Genomic DNA, 27,939 nt, shown 5'->3' on the forward strand with positions numbered 1-27,939 from the left:
TAGTAAGTATCTAAAAGACAGAGGTCTTTAGATGCAATTATACATTTGGTCTAAAGAGACGTGGTGGTGTCATAAAAACACTTCAACTTGAATCGTATTGGAAGAGCATCGTCACGACCACACCAAAATCTATTTGTTTAATAAAAGGAATCCCATAAATATCTCTCTGCTTTAAACAAATCTTCTTATCGACGAATTTACATCTCAAGCTCTGCTTTGGATCCGCCGTAACTTAAAAAACCAAATCCTTCTTCTCCAAATCGTGGAAACATGGCCCCGCCGGCAGGACAAACGGCGGCGGTGGCTGAAGTGGCTGGAGCCGACGGTGCTCAGCCGCAACAGCAGCAGCAGCAGCGTGGATTTGGTTCCACGATTTCCGGAATCGTTAGAATCGCCGTCTTCTGGTATTTTGCTTCCAAGTTCTTTTCACCTAAACAGAAACCTGTTGATCCTTCTGCTCCGTCTCACCTCATGACTAATCTCTTCCACAAAGGCGAATCATTGGTAACTTTTTGTCTTCTAGATGAACAACTTCGATTCATATTCATACGACTAGTTCATATGTTCTGTTTCCAAATCGTATGTAACACGCAGTGTTTGTTCTGTAGTTTGTGTATGAATACGACCATTGTTTGGTTAGAGGATTAGGGTTTATAGATTTGATTTTTGTCTATGAATATAGCTTCGAGTCTAAATGCAAGCAATGTTTTTTTTTCTTTATGCAGGATATGTGGTTTTATATGTCAGAGCATGAGAAGTTCAATGACTTTGGCAATGATAAAGCTCTGTATTGGCATGAGACTAATATACCTTATGCTGTGTGGACACCAGAGAGTATTAGGACCAAGTCACTGACGTATTATCCATCTGAGGTATCAATCACTTGCTTTGACTGTGTTTAGGTTTCTTTTCGTATTTCTTACTCTTATATCTATTTTTGTTTTGGTTTCCAGACACTACAGAATAATGGAAGTCTGTATGCTCATGTCTTCTTTGCTCGATCTGGATTTCCCATTGACCCCACTGATCCTGAGTACCAACCTCTTAATAGTTTTAACAGGACTCATCGTAAGACTTCCTTTTTAAAAGCTGAACTGATAATTAGGTTTCTGTGATGGCTGAATTGGACTGTTCTTTTCAATATTTCAGCTGTGGCAACTTACTTTCCTAAGCAAAAGAAAAATAAGAAGAAGAGTCTCTTGGGGAGTCCCAAAGACGATGATGAATCCGAACCAGAAGTTGAGGTATGGCTCTGTAAAAGTTTTCTTTGGGGAAACTTTACATATAGTTATGTATTTTTCTTGAACTCTAATGAGTTCAATAGATGTGTAATGAACTAACGCCAACCGCACATTCACAGAGTGTTGGTGATAAGAAATCGGATCTCAAGGTAGAGGTCCCTGTGGAATATGTATCCCTCTGGAAACCGAATGTCACAATTAACCTGGTTGATGATTTTACTCGGTAAGTTGGTTTTGTTATTTTGATATAATCATTGTTGATTCACTTTCTATGTTGATGTATATATGATTCTACTTCTTGTCGAAAATAAATAGCAGAGTCTTGAAAAGCATAGGCACTTGATCACACTTATCAAATATGGGTATAACCTTAAGCAATCGCAGGGGAGACATTTTGACTTCATGAAAATTATAATTGACCTAAATAAGTAGTAGCTGTAGAACATTAACCTAATTGATGGCATGGTATGCCCTCTTTGACTGTCTGTCAGTATTGAATTTAATATGACTCCATACTGGTAGACTAATATCTGCTTTCACTTTCATGACAGCTATTCACAGAATGGTGTACCACCAAACATTGCTCCTCGTATCCTTCAATTTCTTTTGACAAAAGAGTGACCTGCTTTATCAATTATTTGGATTTTTTCACAACTCTCTCCACGTATGTGTCATGTCATGTCTCTTACTTAGTTAATGTGTATAAGGTGCACAATAGAATCTTGTTTTCCATTATTTGATTTTCTTTTGATAGGTGGAATGGGAATTTCATAAGAGGGTTTACATTTTAGCATTGTGATTGTCTACTTGCCCAATCTGTTATATGCTGTACTTAACTTTAGATTTGCAGACTTACTTGTAGAACCTACCACAGGAAATTACTATCCTACAGTTTACTTCAATGAGTTTTGGCTGCTAAGGGACAAGTTCATTCCAGTCAATGCAACCGTCTCAGAACTACCACTTAATCTGGAAATAAGCCCCATAAGCATGATGAAGTGGCAACTGTTCCAGCAAGTTGATCAGTCTTTCCAGATGCAGCGTAGCTATGGAAGCATGCTTGACGGAGAATCTGACGAACTAAAGGTAAATATGGTTTTTTTTTTAGTCAATCAGCATCTTCTATCCACGTCAATGTAGTTGGAGAGATGCTATTGGTTATTTTCTTTACATGGCTCTTGGTTTCTCCCTGGAGCTGATTGTAAATATTCTTTTGTTGTGTAATTTATTTTATTACAGAGGGTGTTTTTGGAAGGAAATCCCTATCTTTTGGGTATCACGATGTTTGTTTCGATGCTTCATTCAGTGTTCGACTTCTTGGCATTCAAAAATGGTTAGTAAGACCTAAATTTTTCCTTGAGATTGTAGGAAAAATTATTGAATTTTGCTCATCTTTTGCTGTCTACCGTGCAGATATCCAATTTTGGAACAAAAACAAATCTATGGAAGGATTGTCTGCAAAGTCTGTTGTACTGAACTTTATCTGTCAGTTTGTCATCTTCCTCTACCTGCTTGACAACGACACTTCATGGATGATACTGGCTAGTTCCGGAGTCGGTGTCTGCATTGAATTCTGGAAAATAGGGAAAGCCATGCGCATAGAGGTACTTGTAATATGTACATATTCATTCCTGATGTCGTTGCTTTACATATAAAACCTTGTCTAGCATTTAAATTTAACAGGTTGATCGTAGTGGAATGATTCCAAGGTTGAGGTTCCACGATCGTGAATCCTATTCGAGCAATAAAACCAAGGAGTATGATGACATTGCCATCAAATTCTTGTCCTATGTGCTCCTCCTCCTTGTCATTGGCTTATCCATATATTCTCTCGCTTATGAACGCCACAAGAGCTGGTATTCTTGGATCCTGTCTTCACTAACAAGCTGTGTCTACATGTTCGGTAATAGCCTTCACCATCCTCAGAAAAACTTCTTATAATCACTCATTGTAAAATTGTTTTGAGTTTGGGGTTGTGTGTTTTGCAGGATTCATCATGATGTGTCCTCAGCTATTCATCAACTATAAGCTAAAATCAATGGCACATTTACCATGGAGACAGATGACTTACAAGTTCCTCAACACCATTATCGACGATCTCTTTGCCTTTGTCATTAAAATGCCGATTCTACATCGGCTTTCTGTATTCCGAGATGGTGAGTAAAATCCATCAAATTTCTCTATAATTGGATTCAGTATTCAGAAACAGTCCTTTCTAATGGATAGATACTGTGTGCTTTGCAGATGTGATATTCTTGATATACTTATACCAAAGGTGGGTTTACCCTGTGGACAAGACACGTGTTAACGAGTTCGGTTTTGGAGGTGAGGATGAAACTGCAGAGAAGAAGTTGATCACAGAGAAAGAAGAAGAAGACAAGAAAACAAACTAATATCTTCTGGTTACACTTTCTAGACCAATTTCTATTATAACAGGGTTAAGTTATAGTTTCTTGATTTCTCTTTGTTTATTCACTTTTGGAAGTTTTGTTGAATTTTACTTGTCAAGTTTTAAGACACATTATAAAACAACTCCTTTTGTATTGCCATAAAGAAACAAACATTTTCACGAGAGAACTAGCTTCAAACTGTTAAGAGGATTCAATATTCCAAATACTTACTCGCCACAAAAGACTTGTTAAAAGCAGAATCAGCAAGTTCTATCACATCAAATATTTTGCTACAGAAGTCTCTAGAAATACTTCACTAAAATGAAAAATTTAGACATTCTTTGACTCAGCAGGAAGAGCAGTTCCAAAGTTGAGACTGTTCCTCATAGTTCTCCGACCAATCCCACCTACATTGCCATTCCCTTTCCTCATCATTGCCACAAACTCCCCATAGTCTATTTGTCCATCCTACAAAATCAACAATAGCCAACTACCATAAACATGTATTCCAAAGCTCCTTCATCAAAGAAACAGTGAAGATCTTTTGTGTACTACTCACATTGTCTTGATCGATGTCTTTGATCATTTCATCAAGATTTGAATCCTTTATACCAAACTCCTTCCACGCCTGTTGAAGCTCGTCGATTGTAATGTACCCACTTGCATCTTTGTCAAAGAAGGAGAATGCAGCCACTAGATTCTCCTCTCTCTCCAGTTTGTTCAAGTGGATTGTTGCAGCTAAGAACTCTCCGTAGTCAATAGTTCCACTTTCATCAACATCAGCCTAACAGACACACACACAATATGAGAATATTACTGGATATTAGTTTCAGCAAAAACAAAGATGCAAAACGTGAAAGTTAATAAGAAAGGAGTTGTGAGAGTTTACTGCACGCAAGAGTTCTTGGATCTCAGATTCCATGAGCTCTGATCCAACACGTCTCATACTGTCTTTTAACTCTTCAAATGTGATAGTCCCACTTTTATCTGTGTCTATCATCTTGAACAGCTCTTTGAGTCCACTGATTTCTTCCTCAGATAGTCTCTCTGCAATGACTCGTAAAGCCATCTTCTTAAGTTTGTTCATTGCAGAGAACTTTTTCAGACGGGTCACCACTGCACAGTCTAAAGGTTTATCTGGAGCAACCTTATCATCCACAATCCAAGGGTGACCTGAAGAAAAAGATCATTTGAATCAGCTTGCAACAAAAAAAAAGATAATCATTTACTTTTGCAGGCATGACAACTTACACAACACTTGATGAGCAGTTAGCCTCTTTTTTGGATTGCTTTCGAGCATTTTCTTGATAAGATCTTTGGCACTCTCTGAAATACTAGGCCAAGGATTGGTCTCAAAGTCAAGCTTTCCCTGTAAAATCTTTCTGAAGATGCCCATCTCAGTTTCTGAATACAAAGTAAAGACACATGAGACATCAGTAGTAAGCAAGCACATGACAGGAACGTTGCATTTATGAAGAAAGAAGAAGGCATTAGACTACCAGCCCAGAATGGAGGAAAACCACATAAGAGAATGTAGAGGATAACTCCAGCGCTCCATACATCACATTCAGGACCGTAATGCTTATGTAAAACCTCAGGTGCCACATAGTAAGCGCTACCAACGAGTTCCGAAAACTTTTCACCTAAAAGACAAAGATTTGTGTCCCCAAAATTAGAGCTCCATATCAAACTAACTCAACTGAAAACACGCAAACACAAACTCACAGTCACAACATTAAAAAGATGGGATCTTAAGCAACGGTTCATTGTGTTCTATCACTAAAACATCAATTTCTGATGCTTCGTCCATAAATCAACACAGTAGAGAGTGAGTCACTTAACTAATGCAGTAACCAAATCTAAAATACATCAAGTAGTAACTCATAAACATCACATCATGAAACAAAATTAGAGAAAAAACAAGAACAAATTGGAAACCTGGTTTGCAGAAAACAGAGAGGCCAAAGTCGGTAGATTTAAGAGAAGCATCTTCATCAGAAGAAGTAAACAAGAAATTCTCAGGCTTAAGGTCTCTATGTACAACCCCAAGAGAGTGACAAGCCTCAACGACCCCAACAATAGTCTTGATAAGCTTAGCAGCTTCTCTCTCACTGTAATGACCTCTCTTGACGATTCTATCAAACAACTCACCGCCTTCACAGAGCTCCATCACAAGGTGAACGCTTTTGGAGTCCTCGTAAGCACTCTCTATACGGACAACGTTTGGGTATTCAGACAAGTGATGCATTATCTGGATCTCCCTCAAAACGTCGTCGTAGTCATCTTGGCAAAGGAGCTTCCTTTTGGGTATGGTTTTGCAGGCGAGCTTTTGACCTGTCTGTTTATGGGTACAGAGGAAAGTGGTTCCGAATTGGCCTTGTCCGAGGACTTGACCAAGAGAGTAACTGTCTTCCACGTTTTTGGTCTTGTAAGGAAGAACCCATCTTGTTGTTCTTGCTTTGTTTGCCATTCTTGAGAGAGTTTTTTTTCTTTTTTCTTGAGGGTTTGGTCTAAGCAGAGGAAGAAGAAGAGAAGAAACTGTTGAATGAGTAAAGAAACTGACTTGAAGGCATTAAAGAGAGAGAGAGAGGAGAGAGAGAGAGAGGGAAGTCAAGAGTTAGGAGAGAATGATTGATTAGCTAATATTAGATATTTTTCCCATTTAAGATTCTTTTCCATTTAAGATTGTTTTTCATATAGATTGAAAAAATGGGAAAGAAAACTAATTCAATGAATACTTTGAATATAAACTTGTGAATAGCTAATTGTATTAATTAGTAATTAATATTATATTATAAAAGTATAATTTTAGTCAAACATATTAATTATGTTATACTGAAAGATAATTAGATAAATAAAAAATATTACCATATCATTGCAAGTTTTTTTTGTGCTAATTTTACAATTTTATAAAGTCAAGTTTCATGTGTCACAATGCAGTAAGAAAAATCTACTACATATTGTTTTATGAATCTAATACTTATTATGAAAAAAGTAATTGAATAGTTTAAAATTGTTATAAAAACAATGAAAAATTAAAAGTTTCTTATTTTTTTTAGTTTAATTAGAAGTGTGTGGGATATATGTATGTATTACGTACTTAGGGCACTAAATAAAGGCAAAAGTGTCGCCTTCTCTTCAATACGAAGGAACTATAGCTCTTTAAAATTTAACCACAAAAAAGAACAAACTAGATTAGCTCTTTAACCTAAATTATTTATTTCTAAGCAAAATATTTTCATCACATGTATTTTCTGAAAAAAAAAATCAAGATTTTCAATCATTTTGAAAAGAAAATACAAAAAGGACAAATATAATTCTCTTTCATACACATATTCTTGTTTGTGTTCTTTTGCCTCCCTTGTGGTTTCTGTCAATGTCCACTTTATCTAAAACCGTATGCTTCATATATATATATACACATTTAAAAATCTACATATCTCAAAATATCGCCCCAAAACGTTTCATTTTTATATTCAGTTTACTATTGATGTCTATCTTCTTCATATAACGTCGAAGCATACACAACATACAATTCCAAATAAATGAAGAATATGATACAAATCCAAAAAAATTTCTAAATTTGAAAACGACTTCCGTTACAAAGTGAAGCTCTCAAGAAGATGACACGAAGCATTTAAAGAGCTTTCAGGGTAGAGTTTGTAGAATCAATTGATATGGAAACTAAATGTACACAATAATGTATAAGGACGACCAATTTAGTCTTCAAGCAGCTTCATTCTTGATCAAGTAGCTTAACCCCTCATCATTTCTGGTTCATAGCCGCCTGTTCAAAAGATGAAGAAAAAAAGAGAGTAAGATATGAGAGTTCTTGATAACAAAAAAATGGAAGTTTCTATGACTCAACAGGAATATGCGGAGAGTAGAAATATACCTTTCGCAGTCTTTGCATGACGGCGTCTTCATAAGCTTGATAACCAGCACCTACTATGTTGCTTTGTGGTTCTGCTTCTGCAGACTTCTTAGCGGTCTGAAAATCTGATTGGGCTGCTTTCTGAAGAGGTACAACTAGCAACGGATTAGAGAGATCGCCACACAATGTTCTCGTTGCTGCAACCTGTAAGGGAAAAAAAAAACACAAATTGAAACAATCCATGATTAGATCCTTGATATATATATAAAGTATAAAGAGGGAAACGAAGTTAGTAGATAAAATTAATAATACTCACAGCTCCATCTTTTGTCGCCATTACAATAAGAGCAGAGCATTTCTTCTTGGTACTCCTAATCACAACATCTTCAACCTTACCAAACTCCGAAAACACTTGTGTAAGCCTCCCCGCTGTATACCCTTGACCAATTGTTTCCCATGAAACCTTCAACATTCTCTCCTTATCGAGTTGAACACCACTAACTCCAGCACCGCTTCTTTCTTCTTTTTTCTTTTCATTCACACCACTCTCTTGGGTTTCAAACCCACTTTTCTTCTTTGCATGTCTTGCACGTATCCTCTCTATCTCTTCCTTAAGCTTCCTTGCGATCCTCTCTTCTTCATCATGAGGTCTAGCAGCAGAATCAGGAGGAGAAAAAGCAGAACGTTCCCTTCCCTCAAGATCTGACATCAACTTACGCCTCTTGAAATCTACTTGTGTTTTTTTCTGTTGTTTCTCACGCTGAATCCTAAGAAGATCATCAAACAGCTTCCGGGCTTTCTCGTCTTTGAGAACCTCATAAGATGTCTTGAGCCTCTGAAATTTCTCATGAGCATCAGGATCATCTGGACGTTTATCCGGATGCAAGTCCAGAGCTTTCAACTTGTAAGCTTTTGCAATCTCCTTCTCAGTAAACTTGAGAGCTTCCTCCCCAGAGGGTAAGCCTAGAACTAAATAGTGATCAACAAAACCCTCCATCTCTTTTTCCTTCTAAGCCGGATCACCAAACTGCAGAGAACCACACAAGAAGTTAGTAATCTAAGGAACTTTACAAATACAAAATGCCAATAAAGAGAAATTAACAGCCAATGAACGGAGGAAAAAGCAGATGATGATATATGCATCTTCTTGCAAGGATCTCTTTTCACAAAGTGAAAACCTTTAGACATAGTTAACATAAACCCTAGGTTATCTTAAAGACACTTCGATATTTAGTGGAGCTAATTCAATTTTCAGAGCAATTAGTTCAAATAATAAAACCCAATCAACGCATCATAGATGATAGACTACAAGTTCAAGTTATGACAGGCTTTAAAATCGGAAATTTGACCTAAAAACCTTGATCGATAAATTATTATTCTACTTGCGAAATCAACAGTAATCACAAAGATTAAAATTTTAATATATGGAATGAACGTACCTTTTCCAAATTCCTATTCTCAGGGAAGACACTCTAAACAAAACGAAATCTCCGATTAGACAATTGTAGTTAAACCCCTTTACGAACCAAAGCGAAACCCTAGAACCTGGGAGCTTCCTTCTCTTCGAAATTAAACGAGCAAGAACAATCGGAGGGAGAGAGTAGCGGTTGAGGAATCGAGCTACCTCACCTGCGAGGGAATTGGTATGGGTAATCAATCAACGAGGATGAAGAAGAAGAAGAAGAAGTTTCGATTTTCGTTTTAGGGATTTTGGCCAAATCTCAATTTTCCAAATTTGTAATATAATTAAAACCACGAACCGACCGGTTCTGTATTAAAGCCTGATTGTACCATTGGTTTCGGGTAATTTTTGTAACTAATAAACCGCGCTGAACCGGTTTTTAGCTTTAGGCCCTGATTGGTAACGGCTGTTACTTTTGGCTGTAGAGACTTTGACTTTAAAATTTTAGCTGTAGAGAATTTGGCTGTAGATGCTTTGACTGTAAAAACTTTAAAAACTTTAACTGTTAAAATCTGATTGTTTACCAACAACTTTTAAAGCTGTAGCTATTTTTATTACTATCATTAGATATTAATAATATAATTATAATAAATATAAATTATGTCAGAATTTAATCCATATAGCAATTTAGTAATGATGATGATGATGAAAATAAAAATTATTATTGAAATGGATCTTAAAAGAAAGAGAAAAAAATGAGAATAATTAATTTGTAAAAAATATAATATGTAAAAAATATACATAAACTTTTGGAAAGCTTTTAAATATAACGGGGGAGAAAGAAAGAATGTTTTTAAATTTATTTAGTTTTAAAGCATGATTTTGACGCTTTAAAATTTTTGAGAAAACAAGGAAGGAAAAAATATAAATGACTTTCAAAACTTTTAAAAAATTAAAAGCAATAAAAGTCTGATTGGCAAAAATATGACTGTCAATGCTTTAAATAATTTTAAAGTCTTAAAAATCTGTTACCAATCAGGGTCTTAATTTCCTTTTCCGGTGTGTTCTTCTGCTTTGATTATTGGGTGGTTTTCCATTTTTTTTGGTTTTGGGTAAGGCTAAATTAGATCGGGTTTCAGTTAGGAGTCGGTTTAGTGTGATTTTTATCTTATGTTAAACCGCCACACAACAATTAAAACCTCAAATGGTTTGAGATTGAGTTGTATAAGTCGGTGTTGTTGTTGTTCAGGATTGCAAAAACAGTGTTTGATATTTCTGTTAGCTTCTGTGCCGCTTTGGCTTTTCTCAAGTCATCAACTCCTTCAAGGTTTCTTGTACCAGAAGATGCAATGTGTGGTAGTTAATTAACGAAGCAAGACTGTGAGATCGATGATAGGAAATGGTGAAATAACATCAACTCAGAAACAACAAGGGGTCTAGAGGAAGAGTATTCTAAAATTGATCATCCAATTCACCACACCAATGAATATTAATTTGTTTGACTACTTCACCTGATAGAGAATACTTGGGTCGTCAATATCTCATCTTAAAGAACCTGAAGTCATGCCAGCTGACATGACTGGAGCTTCTGGATTCACCTCACTCCGTCTCTCTCACACTCATTCTTGCCTACGTCTGTGCAAAATTATATACTAAGATGATAATTCAAACCTGTATATTATTGATGCAAAACCTACATATCTCAAAACATCACATTTGATATTTACTATTTGATATATCATCCCCAATCATAATCAAAACTTATTAATCACATAGCAAGATGATAAGATGTCGAAACAAGGAGAATTACTCAAAAGCTTCATAGTTGAATAAAGAGTCATCAGAGAGAGAATATACAGCAAAACAATTACCATTCAAGCATCTCTACCTTCGATCTCACTTAAAACCTTCTTCTATATGACTTACTTAAAGTCCTACCTGTTCCTAAGCTTCTCAGATGCTACTGGTCTCTAGTCTCTCTTTGTTTTTTTGTTTTTTTTGTTTTTGGTGTTTAGTTTTATCAGAAACCCTGTACATGTTCTCTAAGGGATTCTATGCAGGTGGAATCGACTAGTTAGAGCGGAATCACTGATCAATTTGTGCCTAGTCTTCACGGGTAACGCCAGTTTGGTTGATTCTGTCCCTTGAGAGCAAGGACAGCGTTTGATAAATCTGTAAGCTGCTGCTCTGCTTTCGCTTTCCAAGTCACCAACTCCTTCAAGATTTCCTGTACAAAGATCATTCTCAAATATTGATTCCTTAAAATCAAGCACTGCAAAGCTTTGGAAAAAATAGCCTAATTACAGAAGATGCAATATTGATCATGAATGAAGCAAAGGCAGTGTTAAAATGACATCTACTCAGAAACAGCAAAAGTGTAGAGGGTTTTCCAAAATTGATCATCTAGTTTAACTGAAACACCAGACCAATGCTTCTAATATGTTTGACTAACTCACCTGATTATGGATGGCTGGGTCATCAATATCTGATTTTGGACCAGCAGTGATCGAAGAACCCGGAGTCAATTCAGCTTTGTCCTGACTGGAGCTTCTGGATTCACCTCTAGTCATGCAGCTAAACAGAAACAAAATATTAGACAATTAGACAATAATAAACCATTAACCCTACCCTTGGACCTAAGCAAACAAACAACTGCCCTAACCTCTCTGTTCTTTGCATATCGATGTTGACCAATGACTGTTCCTCAAACATGGTATGGTCTTGGAGAGAGGTTTTGCAAGGATTTGGTAGAAGGGCGTAGGTATCCGGCCTGACAGCCTCTGGTAAACCATCAATAAGGTCATCCCATGGCTCAAAATCATTCCCTGTAAAATCCTCCAAGTTGGCATTCTTCAATATATGTTCCCAATTTTCGGGACCTGGACTGAATGATGTGCTCCCATTAGGCTGCAGATTGCTCAGAGTGTTTGAAATTCCAACCAACTTCTGTTCTACTTTATCTTTCCACGAAATCATTTCCTTGAACATGCCCTGTGAAAAAGTGCGATATGGTAGACAAAAGCTTTATAGGTTAAGATCATGACACCATAGTTAAGAAGCTTTAAACAAATACTTTCTACTTAGTTTATAGTCTCGACCTGAGTTGAAGTCAACGAATTAGAGATCTCCAGCATTTGCTTATCAGCCTTTTCCCTCCAACTCATAAGATCCTTGCACAGTTTCTGGGGAGAAATGCAAACAAATTCTTTTTGAATCTCTAATATGCTTATCTTAACACATTCCTCTAGCAGAAAACAAAAATGATCTCAAAGTCAGTCACCTCAGTTGCCTCAGCATGATCTGGTAACTTTTGCTTTGCTGCAAGTTCTTTGATTTCACTGCTTACCACAAAAGAAATGAGATTCAAAGCACATTCAGAACTTTCAAGGAAAGCAAATATCAAACCTCAAAGAGTATTTGCAAGGCATATTACCTCTTCATTTGCTCAATCTCTCCCATAAGAAGCTTAGACGAAACAGCAGAAGCATCATGTGATACAGTCTGAGCCTTCCACCAAGATGGGGGAACCCAAGTAGGATCAGGAATACCGGATTCAAGTTTGATTTTGATAAGGTCAGCACTCTCAAGCCAATACTGCATGGTACCATCAGTATTGTAACACCTCCTAAAGCGATCAGCACCACCTGGTGTAACTTTGCCATCCATATGCTTCAAGCAATGGTCCAAGAGCCCAGTATCACCTATATTACTTCGTGCAGTAACTCTTAAAAAATTTCGTGATACAGGTGTTTCAAAAGTAGCACCTTTCTCCTTGAGTACATCCGCTAATGTTTGCTCCGCAAACTTAATCCTGCATAAAAAAAACAAAGCTTTCTTCATATGAAAAGGGTAAAGCAATGATGAAAGTAAAAAGGGCTTAGGGTCATTTTGACAAACCTATCACTGTTCCATCGAGTGGTCAACTGCTTGCGTCTCGGAGGGAGGATAAGCTGCTTATTATCCTCTTCGAAGCTTTGTGAATACCTTGTAGATCTTCCACAACGAGAGAGTCGTTTTCGTTTCAGGATCCCACAGGTAACGAGAAGCCCAGCTTCTTCTTCCTTCTCTAACTTGACCTCAACAAGAGCAAGGGCATTGTTTTCAGATGCGGTACCTTCGTCTTCTTCTTTCTCCTTTTTAACCTGAGTTTCTCCGGGCTCGCGCTTGGTAACCATCGCCGAACCAGCCATAGTGGAATCATTCAGCTGCGTCCGACAAATCTTCTTGCCCGAACGTTTCTGGCGATGTCTGTAAAGATTTCATGCGACAACGAAAACAACAAAGAGAGAGAGAGAGAGTCATAGTCAAGCTAAAAAAAAAAAAAAAATCAACGAGAAGATAAGAGAAATGATTGAAGAAATCAGGAAGAAGATAAGAGAACCGAACATGTTGTAGATCGCGGCTAGGGTTTTTTCACGGAGAGGAGGCGACATTTTTTCCAACACTGAGGCGGCGCAATTCTTCTCACAGCATTGAAATCGACGCCATCGGGGAAACAAAACGCGGATCGCGATTGAAATTGGAAACAGTAAATGGTAAAACCTAGAAATTTAGGGATCAGAGCGACAGAGCGTCACCGTAGAAGAGGAGGAAGAGGAAGAAGGAAGAGGAAGAAGACAAGACAAGAGATGATGAGCAGAGCCGATATGCAAAAATGAATAATAAAAAAAAAAAAAAAAAAAAAAGAAGAAGAGCAGCGCAAGTAGAGAGAGTGAGAGAGCCCTAAAACCGCCAAAAAATCCCTAGAAAACTTTCTCTTCTTCCCCCTTTTCAATTTTGCCGTTATTGGTAATTTTTTTTTTAGCTCTGTCTTTTTTATCTCTCCATGGGAATAAACAGTGTAATAACCAATGTTTTACTGACGCGTGGTCTATTCTTTAAAATCTACAGTGGACTTTCTCACAGATGATTATTTTACCAAAATACGGAATTTACTTGGTTTGTCGGCTTCTGCTTTTTGCCTATCCGCGATAATATGGAAAATTGAAAACAAGTAAAGAAACAAAAGAAGAGTAATGTGAAGAAAAAAAAAAAGAAAAGAAAAGAGTAATGTAAATCCTTAGTTTTATAGTTAAAAGGATATGAGAATGTGTGGTTCCTTAAAAGACTAGTAAGTAACATAATGAGGGAAGAAGAGAACATTATAAGTGAAACAAAATGTCTAAATCAGAGAGACCTATGGGAAAAATGCTCATGTTTTGTCGAAGCTTTCTGCAAAAACAGGATCCCAAAAACGAACATTCTTTCTCTGAGTTAAAAAAATGTGTGGGACACTGATACCTGCACCTAACCTGTTTTGGTTCTCTTCAAACTTTCTTCTTCTTCTTCTCCAGATTTGCAGTGACAGCTCTTTGCTTGTGTTTCCAAGAAGAAATCTTACCAGGGAAAGCCCACCTGAGCAAACGCTCCCATGAGTAGCAGATGACGAACATTAGTGAAGCCCAGAGGAGAAGCTTATCCCTCAGACCTTGAGGTAATGGCACCAGCTTCAGCGAATCGTTCAGATCCCTAAACAGATCTGAGGCGATGACAGTGAAGAACCCTGCTCCAGCAACGAGTGCGTAGAAGAATGGCTTGTTTTCCCTGATACTCTGGTTAAAGGGATGTCCCATGTAGTTCACAGCAAATGTTGCAACCTGTAGCATCATGCTCACCATGTACGACACTGTGTTCACCAAATTAGGGTGGAAACTTGCATCTGGTTCTATGCATTCCTCGGGCATGTGTTTCTCAGCTTCCTTCACAGAGTAGATCAAGAAAGTCAAGTGAACAGCAAACTGTCCTAACAGAGATAGGAAGAGGTACAAGGAGAAGACACTCGGGTGGGGTCGTTCTGCAGAGAGGGTTTGAAGCGGTCGAGCATGAGATATGAAGAGGAAAAACGCAGCTGTTAATACTCCGCTGATTGTAGCCTGGACATCACCGAGCTTTACACCGTCTAAGTACATGACACTTAGCACATAAGCTGTGGCGAGACAGTTCAAACCGAGAATTTTGAACATCTGAAGAGTCGTCACAAGTGTACTACGACCCTGTCGGATTATGTCTGTCACTGGGGCAACCGACGCATGTTTAGCTGTAAAGGGAGACGCCATTGATGCATCCCCAAGTTTGACTAAGGGAGCTGACCGCCCATCACCATCCTCACTGTTTAGTTCATCCATCATCTTCTTCAACTTTTGTCTTTGCAACTCCGCAGCAGTTAAGTGGCGGTTTTGGGAAGGGGTCTTTCCTTTTGATGATCCTTCCCCATTCTGAATTGTGGTTTTGCTTGCTGGTTCTAGTTGCGTTTTGGACTTTTTTGACTTTGACTTGTCATCTTTAGATTCCGATGGAGACGAGGGAGGTATAGTATTCAGTAAAGCAACTCCAACATGGGCCTTCAAAAGTGAAAAGTCATTGAATCAAAAGAAATAAAATAAAGCAAAGGCACCATTAACAAGGCATCTGCCCAATGAAAGTCTTATAACCCCAACCTGCTTCAATGCTCCGACATCATTTGTCCCATCCCCACACATCAGAGTTCCTCTGCCTACCGCCTTGAAGGTGGTTAAGATCAGCTCCTTCTGCTGTGGGGCAACTCTTGCAAAAACCTGAAAAGAAAAAAATTATTAAAGCTTCAGACTCTATTACTTATAGATACTAAGAAACACTAAACCACTTGATAGAGATTACAAGCTGTATACTACCTTAACAAATGGAATGACTTGCAAAACAGCAGACGTAGCCTGTAGCATTTCAATGCTGTCACCTCCAATACATAAATCATGGGTCTCTGCAAGGGTTTCGATCTCTTTTTCACTGAAAAAGAAAAAAAAAAAAAAAGGTCATCCAGTTAAAAGCAGGAGAATGAAAGAAACCATCTAGGTGTCAGATCTTTTCTACTTGAGCAATCATTACAGCGGAGCAAAATATCGCACGTCAAACGCAAAACACCACACCAAGAGGGACACACACTTCAATGGCAGATAGACTATTAAAAATGGCAGCATGGGGAAAGAGAGACTATTTTGATTACATATACTGCTGATATCATGTGACTACCTAAAATTGTACAACAAGAGAACACAAATTTGCATTAATTCAACAGTAATTGTGTTAAAATATGACTGCACCTATAGGGTATGATCTCCTGCTCATCAGGTGACACCCAGTTGTATTTATCACCAGTCCCTGACCGACCAAGAATTAAAACTGGGTTTGATACAATATGCACCTGGGCTGCAACATGACAAGCTGTCAAAGCTTGATCACCTGTTATCATCACCTGGAATCATGAAAGAAGGATAAGACATCCAATATATTTAATTAATAAGATTAAATGAGCATACCTGCAAAAAACTAAGACATGATGACAGAAAACGGAAATCAAAGAACCCAAATCTATAATCTATACTATTATATTTTTTTGATGGAATAATGAGATAGCTGCTTTACGGGTAATTTGTACCGAGTAGAAAAGGAACTGAATTAACCACTGGTAGTGATAGAAGGTCCACTTATCTATGTGTGTGTGCATTATAGGATAGACAGCATGACTTACCAAATCATGGGATGAATTCTTCAACTCCAAGAGAACGGTGGCTGAATCTGTTCTAATGGGGCAGTTGAAGACCTGTGATGCATGGTTAAAGCCATTATGAACCAATGTTGATATCAGACATCGATTACAATACAAATATATATAAGAGCATAAAGCATTAATGCCATTACCGCAAACCCAGCAAAAGTAAGGTCACTCTCAACAACATCTCTTTCCATGTCCCTAGCTTCACTGACCTGGTTATCATCATATAAGATACGTGTAAAGTACAACTTAAAAGCATGTGGGCAGCAGCTTGCATAATCCAGAACAACACGATGCTGGCTGTTTATATTGTTAACTACAAACAGAACAAATCAAGAGACATGACAAGTGCAAAAGCAGATAGCTGACTTAAGAAGCCCAAACTTCTAACATAAATTTAGGTTGTACAATAAAGATTCACATACAGACCTCAATAGATGAGCAGTGAAATTCTGTAAGGTATATTACTGAAAGGTTTCGAGGTAAAATGAAATTCATCAAGATTTTTCATTTTCATGAGATGATGAGAGCATGGGTAATTACCATCATGTCGGGAAGTCGTTTATATGCAAGGGCTAGAACCCGAGATCCTTGACGTGTGTATCTCTTATATGTTTCAATGTAGTGTGCTGGCACATCCACAAGCCTATCTTGGATGGTCTCTGGCGCACCCTGAAAAATAAGTTATATATAAGCATCCAACATTTGACTGATAAAAAAATTGGTCTACAAGAATGATATATTAAGCAGACCTTCACAAACACTAAATACTCCTCCTGAATACGAACGATAACTGACATTCTCTTCAGATGTGAAGCAAAATGGTATCTCTGCATAATCTGCACTGAGTTGCCGTTTCCTCTGCAGCGGATTAACAGATAACGATAAGAAAAAGCTTCTTTATATGTGAGCAGAACGCTCTTCAAACAAAAATTAAAAAATTACCAACTCTCTGGCTTATGCAAGCATAATTTTCGAGGTTAAATATAAATAGAGATTATAAGCTATTTCGAGAATGACCATTAAGGCATATATCATAGCAGCTCCAAAGAAAGTGATAGGCCCACAGAATGAGGAGTCAAATAAAATTAAAGCAGAGATAAAGTGTCCTCCCCCAGGTGATGTAAATACTATCAGCTATCATTTTTTATGTAAACTTTACTTCCCATAATCCACACTCCACAATTAGGCATAATCTTTTTCATATACAGTGTCCGATCAAAACGCCAGAATATGCCTTTCTAGGAAGAGAAAACCATTAAGTGAACCTCACAACATCAACATTTATGTAGAAAGCAATATTTTAAAATGCAGCAAGCATCTTTTTATTAGTTCATATTTTAAAAAGCAATATAGATAGTATTCCCAAGGCTACATAGCCCGAATAGACAAAAAAATCAGAACAATAGTATAAGAGATCAATAATCACCTTCTAGGCAAGGCCTTTTCATCAGCTTTGTAACTCCACTCAATTCCTTTAAGTGCAGCCTTCTCAAGTGGATCACCAACCTGTAAGTATTGGAAAACAGAGATAGACATGCAGATTTTTTAATGATAATTCGTAATGCAAAAGCAAATTACAAGCAGTTTCAGAAAGATGTCTATTAGTAAATGTATCATTATCACATGCGGACTCGTACACTAAGATTCATTTCAGACTTTCTGAAGAAATAAGTAAACTACATAAAAATTGGATATCAGAAATATAACCAAACATGTGTGCTTAGATCAAAATGGTCACACTAATGAAGTTTCTCACAGCCAAAAAACAGGGACAATAGCAAAATCGATACCAGGAAATTGAGTTTATCGACATCAAAAAGGAAAAGAATTGTATTTCTCATACCAGCTTGTTGTCTACAAAGACCAAGGCATGACAAGAAGCCAAAATCTCCAATGTGCGTACAGGAACCTTGCTCATATCAGTCTCTGCTTCTTCACAATTAGACAAGCCCCCAACTCCTCGGAACTCCTATGTAGAGGCAACAATAATGAATTAATCATAAGCAAAATCAAGCAAGCATATATGCAGAACCTTTCACTTGACCTTACCATGTCATCTGACGTGAGTGTACCAGTCTTATCGAAACAACACAGATCAACCTGTCAGCAAAAAACGGGAAGTGTGACACTAGTAAGACAACAGTACAATCAGGAACAAATACTAATTCCTTAAAAGAGTACTTAACATCTAGAGTACTTAAGACCAGCAAATAGCCCAATGAGGCACAATAGATAATACCTTCCCAGCAAAAGGGATCCTAAAAGGCTCTGTGCAAAATATTCCACGTCGTGCAAGAGCGATTAAGGATGTGTTAACAGCAATGGATAATTCCATAGGCAATTCCGGTGGGATCACTGAGGTGATGATAAGTGAACAGCCTAGCAAAAGCTTATATTTGCTCCTTGTAGGATCCTCGAGACCCTGCACAGAAGTTTCCTCAACACTAGTATAGATAGACATATTTATTTGATAAGAACCACAGAAATTATTGCCATACCTTTACAAGAACATAACCCGCAGCTATCACGGCAAATACCACTAGAAATAATATGAACAGACCACTCTCCCAGCTGTTTGCAGTCACCTATTTTTTTACCACTGATCAGAACAATCAAAATTCTCGAGCATGCTGAAATGAAACAACAGATAAAAGAAAGATCTCTAACCCTTTCTGTAGAAAATAAAATTGTCCTCATTAGTTTCCCTTGGCTCGTCTCAAATCCAGTTCGGAGAACAACAGCTAGACAACCACCATCAGGGGTTTTCAGAGAGAAGGACTGACCAAAAACATTAATTAGTATAAAACAGAATTTGGAGAAAGCACGAAAGAAGAAACGGTTGATAATGCTGAGATGAAATACCTTGTCAGGTGAATGTTGCAAGATTTTGGTCCCGCCAAATAAAACATGATTCTTATCCCTTTTGATCGATAATTTTTCATCAGATCCTACGCCAACAGTTGGAACCTAAAATAGCCATCATATAATCAGTGAAACATAGGTCACTAACCTAATGAAGCCAGGTCACAACACATATGGACATTCTAATGTAAGGGTTAAGCAATATCACTATCATGGACTAAGTATTGCTCACTAGTTAATAATGATAATTCAGAATTTTAAACAAATATACTAGAACCTATTACACATTGTGAGAGAAGCTGCTGATGCGATGATAAAGAATAGCCAGTAAGATGACAAAAGCCAAATTATGGCAATGTTATAATTCAGAACAACTATAATCTCAAAGTCCAGAGAGCGGAATTTCAAAGAGAAGCCATATAACAAACAAAGAGTATTATAAGGAAAAAAAGTACCTTCCACTGGGGAGTTGACTCGCCTGTCAAAATGGCTTCATTTACAATAGCACTTCCTACCAGTAAAAGCATGTCTGCTGGTACTGTCTTATCCTCTCCTCCAGTCTGAGCTGAAGGTCGCCCAATGGACACAACATCTCCTGGAAGCAGATCTGTACCTAAGAGCTTCACCCACCTAAAATTTTGACTTATTTAGACACAGCAGTAATACAAAAACGACCTTTTAGGTGTACTTGGGGGTTATTCAGTTACATACTTCCCGCATCGATACACCATCACGGTCTGACTATCCACCCTAACACGTCTTAGGTCGGTTAGTGTCTTCAAGCGGCTTTTGGCCATTGTTGACTCGAACATGAAAAGCATGAATAGTGTGAACACACTGTAGTACCAGAATTCATCCAAGCACCAAAGACCCACACAGAAAACCTGCAAAATGAGGAAGAAGCACAATGCGTAAAGCCACAATAAATACAAAAAAAAGAACTCTAAGATACATACATTATCAAGTAAACAACACCTGAAATACAAAGAATGGTTCCATGCAGTTTTCTTTCATTAGCTTCTGGAATGTAGGTTGCGGATAATCAAATCTGCAAGACACAAAGATAAAGTATCAAGCAAGATAAAAGAACAACAAACTTTGAATATTTACACTGAGAAATGTTTTAACAGAGGTCGGTTAAACACGTTAAAAGAAAAACAGAATGCATAAATTAAGAGAAGATCGGAAAATAATTGCCAACAGAATATAAACCTCAATTATCTACGTTACAGTGAACAAGTGATAGATGAATGTAAAGGAAAATTACAAGGCAACTTACACATTCCTTCCCCACTTCTCAGTGGCAGCGGCAACTTTAGCTTCAGTACCATGACCAGTACATTTCAAATAATGACCAAATGTTTCCTTTGTGGGGTAAGGAAGCTTGGAAAAGGCTCCTAGCTCTCTTGAGTAAATAAAACGCTGCTTCCTGAAGTCAAAGAAAATTTCTTCCAGGTCTCCCGAGGATGCCGAACCTGTCATCTGCAAACAGAAAAAGACTTTAAACTGTTAAAAACATGAGGAGTACTGATAAAATCAAGCATTTCTAGGCCAAAGAGAATTCAAATAGTAAAGGGCTTTAATTCATTAAATTTTTCTGTACTATGGCTACCACTACCATGACATAGTATTGGTTGTTTAGGGGGGGGGGGGGGGGGGAGAAACACTCAACTTGCATATATCATGAGAACCAACTAGAAACACAGAAAACATAAGGCTAGCTACCACTACAAAAAGCCAAACCATTTATGGAGACTATTTTGGTGGCAACTTAACTATTACACATAAATTATAGAATGAACTTACTTGACTACGAAAATGAAGAGGCACAACTTCTTTAGAACCAGAAAATTTGGCTGGTGTAACTTTACATGCATCAGCCTGGTCGATACTGTTAACCTGTTAATTCAATACAAAGACACAGGGCCAATCAATACCTGTAACACAGTATTCACCCGTTAAAGAAAGCAACGCTAACAGATTTTTTTACCTTGCTAAAGTGGACAAAACACTTGAAATCGACAGACCAGGTAGTGAAAAGCAAGACTAAGATGTGAGAAGCAGCAAGAGCACCAAACGCAATGAAAGCATCAGTGAAGTCTATGCTGGGCACGATCGTAGTCAACCATAGTGAATAGAGAATCGCAAAAGGCCAAACGTCCAAACGCCACACCCAGTGTTTCTTCCTACACAAATCAACCTTCTCCACTACCTTCCCTCCCACGCGAAAGCTCGACATCTCAAAAAAACCAAAACCTTAAGTTCGATTGACCTGCACAACGTTACACTAATCGCATCCCACAATAACAAATCGAACCCACACAAAAATCGCGTATAAGAAGATGAAATTGCATAGAAAAATCTCACAACCCTAATGAGAGAAGAATCGATTGTGAAGCAGATCTAAGGAGGGGAGAGGGAGAGAGACGAACCTTGAAAATGGAATAATAGCCTTGAAATGAGAGAGATATAAACTAGGGTTTTCCAATTTCACATGCTCAGAGATGATAAGATCGAATCACGGCGAAACCCAAAAAAAAGGAATCGCACTCCGTTAGATTGTATCACGAGTTGATGAGATGAATCGGGCTTTTACTAGTTTAGCCGCTTCGATTTCCGTTCGTAGACTTCTCTGTATCCCTTTGTTAATTATAATTTTATACTGTATCTGTATCACACTGTATGTATCATTTGTATAATCATAATTTATTTATTTCTTTCTACTTCTTTTCTAGAAAATTGATTATTAGTACTTGAATTTATCTTAATTAAAGTTTTTTGCGTTTATTTGTTGACTGAAAAAAAATGTTTTTTATTTTTTATTTATTTATTTTTTTTTTATTTTTTAAAGGTATTCAATATTATAAATAAATACCCAATGGGCTATTTCCGGATTTAGGCACATTTACATAAATCCCCTTAGGGCCTAAACCACAAATCAAACCAAATAAAACCAAAGAATCAAAATTGACTCGTGTTTAACTAAAAAGAACCGGAATCAAACCGGTCTCTTTCTAACCCTTATCTCAAACTGAAAAACTCGAGTTTGAGCTGCCGTCCATGGAATTGCGGATGCTCATCGGAACAGGTCCTCCGGTAAGCCTGGACGACGCGAGCCAAACGGAGATGGTGATCCAGGATCCGTTTGCCATCCCGCCACCGTATAGCAGTTTCGAGGAGGAAGAAGAGATCCGATCTTTGGTTGTCGATGAGATTCAAGCTCATATGTGAGAGATCTAAAGCGGTAGGGAGTAGATCTGAAACCTTCGACGGTGGCTTAGCTCCTCCTAGCCATAGACGACCTCCCCCATCGAACGACAGCCGTGAGAGCCTCCAGAATCTCCGGTCATCAGATCTAACCGCCTTACTCTCTCGATCCTTGCCGTGAATCTCCCTCTTCTATTCCCCGTCGCATCACCGGCGATAGAGCTCTTACCGTCGGTGTGTTGAGGAAGCTTCTCCCTTCCACTGCTTCCTTGATTTTGATCTTAAAGTTTTACTTTGTTGATGTTGCGGTTTACGGATGAAGCACCATGAGCCTTGGGGCTCTCTTCGTCGCTGGAATCGACGGAGAACCCCCATCGACGGAGCACACGGTTGTGGTCAGAAGAAGAAGAATGTTGGGAGAGAAAATCGCCGCGAGTGTCGTCCACGAGCGAGCGACTCGAAAAAAAAAAAAAAAAAAAAAAAAATGTTTTTACGTTTATGTATACACACGTTAATTCTCAAACACTAATAATTCATTAGCTTTAATCTCCCAATATGAATAATTATTTGTGTTTATATTTATAATTTATTTTTGAATAACTATTTAGTGATTATTTAATGTTTTATCTATAGTTTTTCATTATAATCATATTCGATTTTATCATATTTTCATAAATATAGTTTTTTTGGTGTTTTTATATTTTTATAATTATATATTACATTTATGTTAAAAAATTTTGCTTAGTCTTTGTCGTACTTGTTAGTCGGTCAATCTTAAATCTTCTGCAAATATGGCACATTATTAACCGGTAAATCAGCCATTTATAACTTCTAATACCGCTTGTAAACTCTCGCAACCACAATTGTTGCATTTAAACCCATGAAATCTTTAATTACATTTTGGAATTTTATTTTCTATTCATTAAATTACAGTTGGACTAGTACTGGTTTTAAAGTGGTTAATGGTACATGATGTATATTAATTGTTATAATTCTATTAGTTTGTACACATTTTAACCTTTGTATCACCTCCCCCTTATTCTAACAATCTGATGTGTCATCTTTCTTTTATTGTATCGACTAGTTGAATGTTATTCATTTGTATATCTCTAAAAAAAATTATAACTTTAATTTTCTTTAACCAAAAATGAAAATTACATATACTAATTTACATGTGTGACATTGATCAATTACATTTTGACATATATAATTTTTTGAATAAAAACTAAGATATAGATTATTATTAATTGTTTGCAAAAAAAAACAAATATTATTATTAGTTTTCTTTTTATACTAAGTAAGTAAGATATAGAATTGATATGTGGCGATTGATACGAAATTTTTTTTAACTCTTATCCATCGAAATAGAGCGTCTAGAATTAAAATTTGGGTTATTATAATTAGTGACTAAATTGTATTGCAAAATGGAATGCATGAAGTTCAAATCTATTTTAAAAGAACTTAAAAAAAATGTAGCTAACGTGTACGGCTACTGAGGTTGAGTACGGGCCGATGTGTACGCCTTTGAAGGCTCATGCTTGGAAACTTGATGTTCCCCTGAAGGTGCAACATTTTTCTGGCAGATTGCTTCTGGTGCAACATTTTTTCTGGCAGATTGCTTCTGGTTCTCTTTCGGTTATGGAACGTCTTGCACATCGGGGTGTACGGTGCGATTCAGGATGTAAACGATGTGACTCTGCGATGGAAACAATTAATCATATGCTGTTTGAGTGTCCTAATTCGCATAGGATCTGGATTTTGTCTCCGGTTTCCATCAACCCAGATGGTTTCCCATATGATTCAGTGTTTGCCAATTTGGATTTAATATTCTGGAGGGGCCCTTCCAATCTACGTCCACAACTAATTTGGATTGTATGATTAATTTGGAAGGATAGGAATAAAAAAAAAATTCAGGGTACCGAGGGAGAGCCAATTGATGTTATTAACCAGGCGGTTAATGATATGTTACTCTGGGAGGAGGTTAAATCTTTTTCCGCGAATTCCCTTGGAAGTGCGCCAATTTTGGAGGGCCCAGATCCAAAGGTCTGTGATATTTCGTTCTGTTGTCAGATTGATGGCTCCTGGAAAGCTACAGATCCTTTCGTGGGTCTGAGTTGGTGGTATTGTGATAGTGAGGATAACACGATCTGCATGGGAGCTCGGAGCCATCGACGTAGTCAGTCTCCCTTACACTCAGAGTTATATGCTTTGGTTTGGGCCATGGAGTCTATCCTGGCTGGCGGGTTCAATTATCAGTGTTTTGAGACTGATTGTGCGGAACTAGTCGCGATGGTGCAGTCTGCTGAAGATTGGCCGGCCTTTTCGAATCTGCTAGATGATTTCAGTTTGCTCAGAGCTGCATTTCTCTCCTTTACTCTTACTAGGATTCCACATGAGTCAAATGTGCGGGCAGACTGTCTTGTTTGTTCTTCGCGTACATTAGTTTCTAAAATTTTATTTATAAACATTTATCCTCCGATTTAGGCAACCAATCTTGGAATTATTTTCTAGTTATATGTTTGGTTGACAAAAAAAAATGTAGCTAACATTTTTCAAAATAAAGTAACATGAACAACTATAATTTTCAGTTTTCATTTTATCTAATATCTGTTAAATTATATTGTTTGGTTTTCAATAAAATTTTTCACATGTTTCTAATTATTTGAAAAAAAGATTGTTTGAGGGTAAATAAAAATTATGTTATCACTTTAAAAACATGATTTACATAATCATATTTTTTAACTTGGCAATAATTGGCAATATTCAATATTTTGGTAAAAAAATTTAGTGATTAGCAATTAAAAATCACTCTTAAAAAAAAATTGAAATGTAGCGATACAAATTAGTTTACTTGGCAAAAAATAAGAATGCAAAATAACTTTTTAAACCAAAAATATCATCTGTCGTTTCCAAAAAGCTTTTTAATAACTAAAAATTGCCTATACATTAAGTGAGAAACATTCTCAAAAGCCAATATTGACGTGTCGTGTTCACTGTAGCCCATTTATTTATTTGCCTTATATATCTTACATTAATATTTACCCTAATTTTACATCTATATATACATTTTTTGAGACATTTATAAAATAAATCCTGAAATTGGTACTTATTTACAGGTATGTCATTTGCATTAAATAATTAATTTAATAAATAAATTAACTCTACTTATATTTGATTTTTTTAATAGAAACTAAGTGTTTTAAAAGATAAGAAACATAATTGTAAATGTATACAGATTTTATTTCCTTATTTTATAAAGTGGTGAGTGAAGAGGTATTGTTCTTTAAATATTTGAAAAACATATTTGATAAAAAGTGACTTTTAGCCTCACATACTATATTTTACTTTCACGGATTTCGTATGATGAGTTTTTGCGGATTAAAAATCTTTGAACATGTTGTCTGATCCGCCTAGCATGGCGGGTTTGGACTATAGAACCAACACTAAAACTATTAGTTTATTTCATATACTATAGATTTGTAGTCATAGTTTGAAAAATTAACTTATAAATTATTTAGTATATGTATATGACTACAAAATATTACACATACTACAACACATTCTTAATATTCCAAAAAAACAAAAAAAATTGTATACACATAAAAATATACACTAACATACCATATAGGAATATACCTCTGTTTAATTATAGAAAACAAACCTAAGTATTTTAAAATTTTATATTCTATCTAATAACAAATTTAATTTAATTAGATTATAAACTGTATAAACGTAAGAAGAAGAAAAAACATTCTAAACAAAATTATAAATTAATTAGATAAAATTTAATTAATTGGGAATTTGAAAAGTAAATAAATTAAAATTTATTATTTAAAATACATTAATTTATAATTTAGTCCCGCAGTGTACCGCGGGTGAAAACCTATTTGATATAGTCTAAAGGAATATTTCATTCAATATATAGAAATCTATACTATTAAAAGAGAAGCATTTTTAATAAGTAGACATAGATTAAGAGATTATTACATGAAATGCCACTCAAATAAGAATAAGGATATGTATACTTATAGCCAAACAGTTTGATAGAATAAATATTAAATGATTTTAACACATTAACACATAAAAATCGGAAGGAATTAAAACCTATCATAAAATCTAAATAAATCAACCCCCATAATTAGAGTAGAATTAAAACAAACAATTAAAACCTAATCACATAATTAGCAACATAATCTTTAAGTCCATCGATTAGTAAAATTCAATCTTGCAATATCTTCTAAAATAATAAAGATGTGTTTAATTTATAAGGGAAGTTAACATAATCTCAGAAATTAAAATCAAAATCTCGGAAAGTATCTTAGAATATGATCTTAGTTTAATTACTTGCTTAATTATGAAATATTTAAATTATACTAACTAATATACCTTTCAACCGACCCTAATTGTAGTATCAATTCAAAATGCTATAAATGATAACGAAAGAAAAAATATTTGCAAGAAACAATTAAATAATTTACTACTCCCGAAATTAACAGCATACCTTGATCAAATATTTGATTGGATTTTTGGATAGTTTCAAAAACTCCCAAAATTTTAAGAAAATTTGAATTATTGATTCACTAAAATACTGATTAAAAGATATTTAATCAAGATATGCTGTTAAATCAGCTTTTATTTTGCCTGAGAAATTAAAGTAATATGCAATTAAGTATTTATTTGTTGAGATTTTGATCCTACTAACCCTAACTATCTTCGAGCTGTATATATCTTCTTAAAGTTGCACACACTACATAAATCGTTTCATAAAAAGAATATTTTCATCGGCCACTGAGAAAATTAACCCTGCATAGCTTGGAATACGAGTGTGCAATGGTTTTAGAAAAGAAAACGGCAGATGATGTTGAATATGTAACCAAAGTCCATCATTAATCTCCTATATTTTATATGGGGTGAGTCTTATTTTTATTTTATTGTAGGTTCACAATTTTGTTATTTATATTTAAATATGGAATTTTGTATTTGCAGATAGTGGATGACATACATAAAAGTGACATACATAATACCTAAACCTAAAGAGTGTAAGGATGCATCTAGGTTTTGTACATGAGTTAATTTGATCATTTATACACACATAATATAGTCATCGTATATCCTATATATTTACAAGCATTACCATTGTCTATAAACATTTAAACAATTTTCCATTTACTAATTTTTTTACAAATAGATTTACCGTCGATTAAATCTGGCTTTTCATATGATGTACTCATGTCATTTTTTTATTGTTTATGGTGTTTAGTCTTAAGATATAGAAGAGAATAGTATGTAATTGTATTGTAGATTTGTGTATCCATCAACACAACATATATCACAAGGTGTAGACATTTATGTCCCATAATGAAAATGTTTAATAATACATTTTATAAAACTAA

At 36.1% G+C, this 27,939-nt stretch overlaps 5 protein-coding genes across 7 annotated transcripts; 1 reads left to right on the top strand and 4 right to left on the bottom strand.

Moving 5' to 3' along the window:
- The first annotated feature begins 29 nt into the window (after nt 1-29).
- On the top strand, nt 30-3,813 carry LOC104770720 (uncharacterized). 2 transcript variants are annotated; one of them, XM_010495178.2, is made up of 12 exons: nt 30-504; nt 726-872; nt 954-1,068; nt 1,150-1,244; nt 1,361-1,464; nt 1,793-1,830; nt 2,092-2,327; nt 2,481-2,574; nt 2,655-2,845; nt 2,925-3,144; nt 3,230-3,397; nt 3,486-3,813. In XM_010495178.2, the coding sequence occupies exons 1-12, from the start codon at nt 271-273 to the stop codon at nt 3,632-3,634; spliced, it is 1,791 nt and encodes a 596-aa protein (XP_010493480.2). In that variant the 5' UTR covers nt 30-270; the 3' UTR covers nt 3,635-3,813. The 2 variants fall into 2 exon arrangements, 1 of the variants encoding a protein (XP_010493480.2); XR_015592855.1 differs by having other exon boundaries at nt 61-504; nt 2,909-3,144.
- On the bottom strand, nt 3,805-6,345 carry LOC104770721 (calcium-dependent protein kinase 12). The gene is made up of 6 exons (XM_010495179.3): nt 5,570-6,345; nt 5,131-5,274; nt 4,883-5,035; nt 4,521-4,804; nt 4,191-4,415; nt 3,805-4,099 (listed from the first exon to the last, which is right to left on the bottom strand). The coding sequence occupies exons 1-6, from the start codon at nt 6,099-6,101 to the stop codon at nt 3,962-3,964; spliced, it is 1,476 nt and encodes a 491-aa protein (XP_010493481.1). The 5' UTR covers nt 6,102-6,345; the 3' UTR covers nt 3,805-3,961.
- Nucleotides 6,346-7,080: 735 nt separating this feature from the next.
- LOC104770722 (uncharacterized) lies at nt 7,081-9,489 on the bottom strand. Its single transcript, XM_010495180.3, has 4 exons — nt 8,945-9,489; nt 7,822-8,532; nt 7,527-7,709; nt 7,081-7,418 (listed from the first exon to the last, which is right to left on the bottom strand). Exons 2-4 carry the CDS (start codon nt 8,500-8,502, stop codon nt 7,398-7,400), a joined length of 885 nt encoding a protein of 294 aa, XP_010493482.1. The 5' UTR covers nt 8,503-8,532; nt 8,945-9,489; the 3' UTR covers nt 7,081-7,397.
- Nucleotides 9,490-10,696: 1,207 nt separating this feature from the next.
- LOC147918790 (uncharacterized) lies at nt 10,697-13,697 on the bottom strand. Its single transcript, XM_087504928.1, has 8 exons — nt 13,294-13,697; nt 12,805-13,155; nt 12,341-12,718; nt 12,188-12,245; nt 12,006-12,089; nt 11,570-11,898; nt 11,364-11,481; nt 10,697-11,134 (listed from the first exon to the last, which is right to left on the bottom strand). The coding sequence occupies exons 1-8, from the start codon at nt 13,338-13,340 to the stop codon at nt 11,018-11,020; spliced, it is 1,482 nt and encodes a 493-aa protein (XP_087361054.1). The 5' UTR covers nt 13,341-13,697; the 3' UTR covers nt 10,697-11,017.
- A 257-nt stretch (nt 13,698-13,954) lies between these two features.
- On the bottom strand, nt 13,955-22,072 carry LOC104770724 (putative manganese-transporting ATPase PDR2). 2 transcript variants are annotated; one of them, XM_010495183.3, is made up of 22 exons: nt 21,772-22,072; nt 21,330-21,626; nt 21,146-21,238; nt 20,619-20,821; nt 20,315-20,387; nt 20,051-20,223; nt 19,795-19,969; nt 19,340-19,444; nt 19,145-19,255; nt 18,976-19,062; nt 18,717-18,899; nt 18,527-18,577; nt 18,321-18,446; nt 17,904-17,983; nt 17,227-17,335; nt 17,018-17,146; nt 16,621-16,686; nt 16,451-16,522; nt 16,023-16,174; nt 15,597-15,708; nt 15,384-15,500; nt 13,955-15,287 (listed from the first exon to the last, which is right to left on the bottom strand). In XM_010495183.3, the coding sequence occupies exons 2-22, from the start codon at nt 21,576-21,578 to the stop codon at nt 14,214-14,216; spliced, it is 3,540 nt and encodes a 1,179-aa protein (XP_010493485.2). In that variant the 5' UTR covers nt 21,579-21,626; nt 21,772-22,072; the 3' UTR covers nt 13,955-14,213. The 2 variants fall into 2 exon arrangements, with proteins under 2 accessions (XP_010493485.2, XP_010493484.2); XM_010495182.3 differs by having other exon boundaries at nt 21,330-21,611; nt 21,772-22,066.
- Between the last annotated feature and the right edge of the window lie 5,867 nt (nt 22,073-27,939).

The sequence above is a fragment of the Camelina sativa genome, chromosome 20, assembly GCF_030686135.1.
Source record: "Camelina sativa cultivar CO46 ecotype springtype chromosome 20, ASM3068613v1".
Classification (NCBI taxonomy): Eukaryota; Viridiplantae; Streptophyta; class Magnoliopsida; order Brassicales; family Brassicaceae; genus Camelina; species Camelina sativa.